Source organism: Pistacia vera, unplaced genomic scaffold (assembly GCF_008641045.1).
Source record: "Pistacia vera cultivar Batoury unplaced genomic scaffold, PisVer_v2 Contig467, whole genome shotgun sequence".
Taxonomy (NCBI): Eukaryota; Viridiplantae; Streptophyta; class Magnoliopsida; order Sapindales; family Anacardiaceae; genus Pistacia; species Pistacia vera.
The window spans coordinates 20,717-27,438 of record NW_022196298.1 but is presented as its reverse complement, the minus strand read 5'-3'; the positions used below and the strand labels follow the sequence as shown (position 1 = coordinate 27,438).

Sequence of the window (6,722 nt, the reverse complement as noted above, 5' to 3'; positions counted from 1 at the left end):
TCCATACTAACTGCAAACATGGGCATTGCCATTTAATTACTAGACAAGGCATGGTTTTGACAAAAACATAACAAAAGACATCATCCTGTATGCAGTTAGATATAGGCAAAATACAAATACGAGAAGACAACGCTATGTCAGCATACTAATGACCTTGTGCAAAAAAAAAAAAAAAAAAAAAAAAAAAAAAAACCATTACAAGACTCCATTAGAAATCAAACGTTGGGCGGTAATCATTTTGCTCTAAGCTGCATTTTCACAAAATCTCTTGCAGTGCATTGGTAACCCAAACAAGATATCTATCTTGTGAGGTTCCTTGCAAATCTTCGTGATGGTTGTCAGCATCTTAGCCACTGTGAACCAATCCAATTGAGAAACGACGATACACTGGCCCTTACATTCTTTTCTTGGTCTTTTCTTGAAATAGTCGCAATACCCTTCAGCTCAGCCCGAGTCCCAGCCAGGCAGTCTCAAACCTACCAAATTAGATTGTCAATCTGTTGCTGAAAAAAGCATATAATAATAACAATAAGAAAAGAACTTTTACAAATAATCACTTATTAGTTAATTTCCATTCTAAATGGCTCCCAGAATGGAGTTTTTCTGCTGAAAAACTTCCCTACCACCTTGGAATCCAATAACTTTCTGGCTTCTTCAGATTTGATGCACCTTGGTGTTTTGTATTGGTTCACAGAAGACCCCTCTGACACACAAAAATCCATTAATGCATCAAATGTTCCATGCTTCACCACTCTTATTTCCAGTGCCCCAATTGACTTATCCTTTTTCCTGCACCTCCTATACACAGAATCCAGATTTTCCTCCACTTTTGAGCAACATTGCTCCATTTTTTCAGCATCAAGCTCCGGCAGATCGTTGCTTCCCTTCATTTTCAGCTCCCAAAACAGTACATAATGTCCCGGAATCGAAGATGTATCAGCATACCCTGTGTATTCTGTCAGCAGGAATCCGAGAGGCTCGATGAGGCACTTAGCTTGCGTCACTGCTTTCAATAAATCTTCCTCGTTCGTTTTGTCTGTGTCGATGCTCAACACGACGTTTCTTCGCTGCACAAAGCGAAACTGCGGCGCCTTGTTGTGGAAGCCGGTTACCATAAGAATGTCCCCAACTCTGTATCTGTATAGGCCTGCAAAAAAGATTCACAAACAAAATCAGAAAAAAAAACTTGTACTTAAAATTCTTGGTGGGTCAGATCCAAATAGAGAAAAAGGCTCACCAGTAAAAGTTGTGACGACAAGTTCATAGTACTGACCAAGCTTGACCTCCATGAGATCTAAAGTTTGAAATTCCTCCTTTTCATCACTGGCTTGTATGCAATTCTTATCAGAAACACCATTGCAGTGGACTTTTTGAGTCAATTCTCCATTGTTTTTCTCGACCAGCAAGAACTCGAAGTAGGCCATGTTTGGAAGGAGAGTGTAGGAAACATCAGAAGGCTTGCTGAGAGGCTTAAAATTGATCCCAAAGTAACATTCAGAAGAGGCATACATCGTTGAAACTAAAGGGAGTCCACCACTATAAAAGTCAAGTGTTGGGATGTATTGAGCCATGGAACCTGTAACAATAACCTCAATGAACTTAGTTTTAGGCCACAGGTTTTTTATTATCCCCTCCCATGACTTTCCACTGCATTGCTCCTCTATCAAATCTGCCAATTCTGAATTCGTGCCGCCAAGAACTAATGACACAGAACCTCTGCAGCCAGGATCAGTGATCCAGTCACTGACATGGCCAGTCCTTATGTTGCTGCATAACTCCTTCCAGTAATCTTCCAAGAACTTTATCGCGCGCAGAAAAGCAGAAGCGAAAACTGCACCAACTCGAAGCACATCATCGCGTTGGACTAATCCACAGAGTAATTGGCAGTACATACTCTGCTTGCTGTCTGGACACAAGATGGTTTCATCAGGACTTGTGTAGATATTGTACTGGTTAAACGGGCGGTTCCTGAAGTTACTGCTCTTGTAGTAGCTGGTTAACACAGGCCTTGCCATCAACCCAGAAGGAGTACTAATTTCTGGTTTGATGAACAACAAATACATTCCTTTGCCTTTGTCCAATCCTTCCACATACCTGCAATTCCAAGGATTTTTCACTGTTACATTCATTTCGAAAGCACAATCGAAATTGGAAAAAAGATAAAAAAAAAAAACGATTCGAGAAAAAGTTTAAAGCTCCAATTCTCACTTGTTCATCACAGGCACAAGCATATTGTAAAAGAATGTCTTCCTGTTCAAGTCTTCAGCACTTGAAGGCATCATTTTCGGCTGCCCTCCTGAAGTTCCAGAGCTGCACATCAACAAATAAAATTTCAGAAAAAAATTCCTCGAAAACTCGAAATGAAAACAAACGATATTCGTTTCATACCTCGTGAGCAGCTCAGTAATCGGTTGAGCTGAGATAATTTCTGATGGCTCTCCATCGGCAATTCTCTCAATATAAGGCTTGATATCTTCATAGTTCACCACAGGAACTTTCTTCTTGAAACAATCCTCATCACACTGCCCATTCAAGAACCCTTTTAGATATTCGGTTTGTGCGTTTCGAGTAAGAATCTCCCTGAGAACTTGCTGCTGAATTTCATATGCATTTGTCGTAAGGTCCTCCAGGAGCTTCATGCCAGCTTCATTGTCATTTGGATCATAGTCTGGCAACATTTTTGGTAGCATCTTTGTGCAGCAGAAGTGAAATGTATGATTTAAACTAAAGTTTTGAGTGGCTCTACAACACTTCATGAATCAGAAAGTAGCTTGCACTCATACTTAAAGCCTCTCTCTTTCTCTATCTGTGTTTGTGTGTGTGAATTGGAAAGTGTTTCAGGGTAGCTTCTGATTAAATAACAGATTCTGGAGGGGATTTGAGAAATGATTTGTATTCAAAAATTCATGGGGTAATTTTTTCACCTCCCCTTACTTTTAGTTGTTTTCATAATACACCCTCATATTTTGGATATTATTGTTGACTTCCCCCGCTTACCAGTTACCTCCCTTCAGATTTTGCTTAATTTTCCCTATCTAATGAACATAGACTACATACCACACTTACAAAGTTGAGATAACTTTGTAAAAGAAATGCCTAGAATAGTATTGTGGTACCACATCATCCATCCCTGATCCCATTGTCTAGTGAATTTGTACAACTTCTCAGTTTTTCTCTCATTTATCTTTAGACTTATTATGATGTGTTGTTATTAAATATAATACCTACTTAATGTGTATGCATTGAGTTGTGATACCATCATGGTACCATACATTTTCTCAACTTTGTATACGTAATATTACTATTGAGTAATGTTATGTTTACTTACGATCTTACTAACTATCTTACTATCCTTTATAAATATAACGCATAGTACGAGTACTATATGTAATTTTAACAAAGATAATAAGACAATTAGTAAACTCGTGAGTAAGCATAACATTATTGTATTACCATTAAAGATAAATATTCACAGAGGAGGTGAGCGACACTCTTAAACTAAAGGGGACTTTTGAAAAATTTTGAAAACGTGAAGGGAGGTCAACAAAATGAACCCACCCAAAAAAAAAACAAAAAAAAACAAAAAAAAAAGACAAAAGATAAAAGATAAAAAAATTAAAGAAGGGAAATGCAAGGGAAGAAGAGGAGGCTATGGAGGTCCTACACACGTGGCCTTGTCTAGATGCAACTATCATTGGTCAATACTGCCTACAAGCTACAAGTTTCTTAATTTTCCAATCAAATTTTTTTAGTAGAATAAATAAATTAAACAAAATTCTTGTAGAGTTTCAAACCCAATCAATAGCTAGCTTTAATTGTTAGTATAATATTATGTTTAAGATAAGCAGCTTGGTCAGCTTTTGATTAAGTATTCAATCATTAATGCAAATGTTGTAAAGAGTTCAGACTTTAGAATACTATAAGATTAAGCATATGCAAACACAAATAAAATATTAATGATTAGAAAACCAGAAAGTCATGCAAGATTTCCAAGTACCCATGAAAAGAATAGCAAAATTTTCCAATCATAGCTTCCTCACTTTATAGCTCTTTCTCTCTTCAGAAAAAAAGTTTTAGACATTTCATCGTGTATTTATTTTATTTTAATAAACAAATATACGATATAGAAGGTTTTTCATTTTATTATAATAAAGATAATGTTACTTATCCTATAATAGTTCTTAGATTAAGGGTTACTTTTACTTTAATCTGAAAAGTTAAGCTACAATACAAGAGATAACTTTATCCCTTGTATATTAAAGATAGAATGTAAATATTCATTATTTGTGTGTTTGTATTTCTTTTTTCTTTTCTTTTATCTATCAAATTATCCCATGATTTTTTAAATAAATAAATATACAATAGACAAATCATCCTATAGTAAAGGAAGTAGCGTTACTCACCCTATGATAGCGATTTGAATTAAGATTCAAAGATTGACATTATCCTAAATCAAGATATAACAATAAGGGGGCGTTTGAATCATATAATGTTTTTTTATCTTAGTAATAAGATTACCGGAAAGAAAGATTGCATTGTAGAATACTGGGTTTAAATTATTATTGTGCTTGGTTCAATTGGGATGTATTAATAATTAATGTGTTTGGTTGATAGTAATAACAGATGTCCTGAAATACCCTTTTACTAGAATGCCCTTGGGATGATTGCTTGTATTACTAATTAATTTGTTTGGTTGGTTGTAAGAGCAGATGTCTTGATTAAATTTTACTAAAATGCCCTTTAAATGATTACGGGTATAAATAATTAATATGTTTGGTTAATAAAAGAAATGATCAATTAACAAAATTCTTTTTCTTATATTTTAGCCAAATTTTTTATTGTTAATTCATTTATTGACAAATTTACACAGACTATTGAAACTTCGAAAAAAAGTTATTGTATTTTCTGTTGAGTATGCATTCAACACCTCACCCTATTATTGCAACTAATATAGTTCCTATCTCCCAATTTAAAATTCTGATTTGTGTACTGCCCCAAATTATAGTTCCTACATAATTGATTTCTACTTGAATCCAATTGAAGCCTTTTTTTTTTCAAGGCAAAAGAAAAATTGTATTTTTTTGGTTTACACCATGGTTGGAATTCAGATGCAAATTTCCAAATTTGAGAAATTTTGTTAACTTTTTCCACTATCCTAGACCAAAATTATGTGTGAAAAGTGTGAGAATTATTGGTACATTTGTAATATCACATATTTTGGAGTACTTGTGCATTTACATTATACTGAATCCAAGCAATGTACCAAAAAATAAAATGCAAGCAAAAAAACGATGCTCTTTAAATCCGTGAACCAATAATAATACATAATTCCACACGTTGTAACAGTGAACGTAATCTCCGCAATTTTTTAAGTGAACTCAATCTGACGTCCGCAAATACAAATTACACAATAGTCATACATAAATGAATAAAACACAGCCTATGCTACTCAACTTCGCACAACAGTTTGTCACGAAAGGCTGTAAATTTAGCAAGGCTAAACCAATCCTACGTCATCTGTTGAGAATAAAAATCAACAACAACAATAACCCTCATATTATAATTGAAGAGACAATAAACAAATCACCCTGATCAATTAAATGACTGTAGTACTTACAAAGTAAGGATACCCGTTGTTGATTGAAAAATCTTCTGGGTAGCTTCCACAAACTTGGTTATATAATACAATATGAAATATCTGCAATCCATGTCGTTCCGTTGTTGAGGGACCTGGTGAGTGTATATATCGGTCACAACAAATACATGAAATACTGAACATATCAACCACTATTTACCATCAACCAACACAATATACTATTTTATCACCTTAGGCACTAGCAAAGGCACTTTATCAACCAATGCTGGATGCTTGGGCATTGTTCCTGATTCATAAATATCCTTCAAAAACCTGCATAATTAAATTTGGACAATTTCAAACCCATTCCAGTACCACATCTCTAACAACACAATTTCATCATGTGCTCAAATGTGCTTGCAAATAATTGTGAAATAATCAAAGTTTACCATCGAATTAGAGGTTGCAGCCTCATTTCGTCATCTAATCCAAGCGAATCAAGCAGCACCATGCATCGAGTTTTTTTCCAAGTTCACATCTCCATCAAAGTTGCACAAAATCAGTAAACTCCAATGACCCCTGTCAGCATAATTTATGCATATTATCAATGTCAAGTCTTAAGCAACCGAAGTCAACCCATGTCTGCGTTTGGTAAGTAAAAATAAATGCGTACAGACACAAAATTTTCACTCACCAGAGGATTATAGGAATGAACACATATTTTCTTGAGAATATGTCCAAGTCATTAATCCACTTCAGCACCTTCCCTTTGTAGATTTCTTTTGTGTACATAAAAAACCACATGCAATCCAAGCTTATGAAATTGTGCAAGTTGTCTCCTTTAAAACTCCTCCACAATTTGCTACAAAATAGAAATATGCAGTCAATCATATGAGGTAAATATATTATGTAAATATGGCCTGAAGCATCAGAATTGTAAAACAGTTATGTACCCCATGTGGAGGTCAAACATACTGCTCCGCAACAACTCCCTTCCCCTTCTATTTGCCAATCGCTTACTTGACCTTCGTTGATTTGTGGCACCTACATATGTTCATCATTCATTTACATTAGCAAACGATTCTAAATATCTTTCATAACTGAATGCATTAGTCGGTTTATGAGTTGCAATGTTGGTACCTTTGCA

The 6,722-nt window shown here is 35.1% G+C and overlaps 1 protein-coding gene across 1 annotated transcript; it reads right to left on the bottom strand.

Moving 5' to 3' along the window:
- Nucleotides 1–558: 558 nt before the first annotated feature.
- LOC116145748 (indole-3-acetic acid-amido synthetase GH3.17-like) lies at nucleotides 559–2,793 on the bottom strand. Its single transcript, XM_031431196.1, has 4 exons — nucleotides 2,389–2,793; nucleotides 2,209–2,310; nucleotides 1,238–2,094; nucleotides 559–1,147 (listed from the first exon to the last, which is right to left on the bottom strand). The coding sequence occupies exons 1-4, from the start codon at nucleotides 2,754–2,756 to the stop codon at nucleotides 561–563; spliced, it is 1,914 nt and encodes a 637-aa protein (XP_031287056.1). The 5' UTR covers nucleotides 2,757–2,793; the 3' UTR covers nucleotides 559–560.
- Between the last annotated feature and the right edge of the window lie 3,929 nt (nucleotides 2,794–6,722).

Excerpts from the sequence above, each read along its gene's own strand:
- LOC116145748 (XM_031431196.1), bottom strand. The coding sequence starts at position 2,756 with ATGAAGTGTTGTAGAGCCACTCAAAACTTTAGTTTAAATCATACATTT. Across the intron at positions 2,311-2,388 it reads ATTACTGAGCTGCTCACGAG|CTCTGGAACTTCAGGAGGGC; the intron begins GTATGAAACGAA and ends GTTGATGTGCAG. Across the intron at positions 1,148-1,237 it reads TGTCGTCACAACTTTTACTG|GCCTATACAGATACAGAGTT; the intron begins GTGAGCCTTTTT and ends TCTTTTTTGCAG.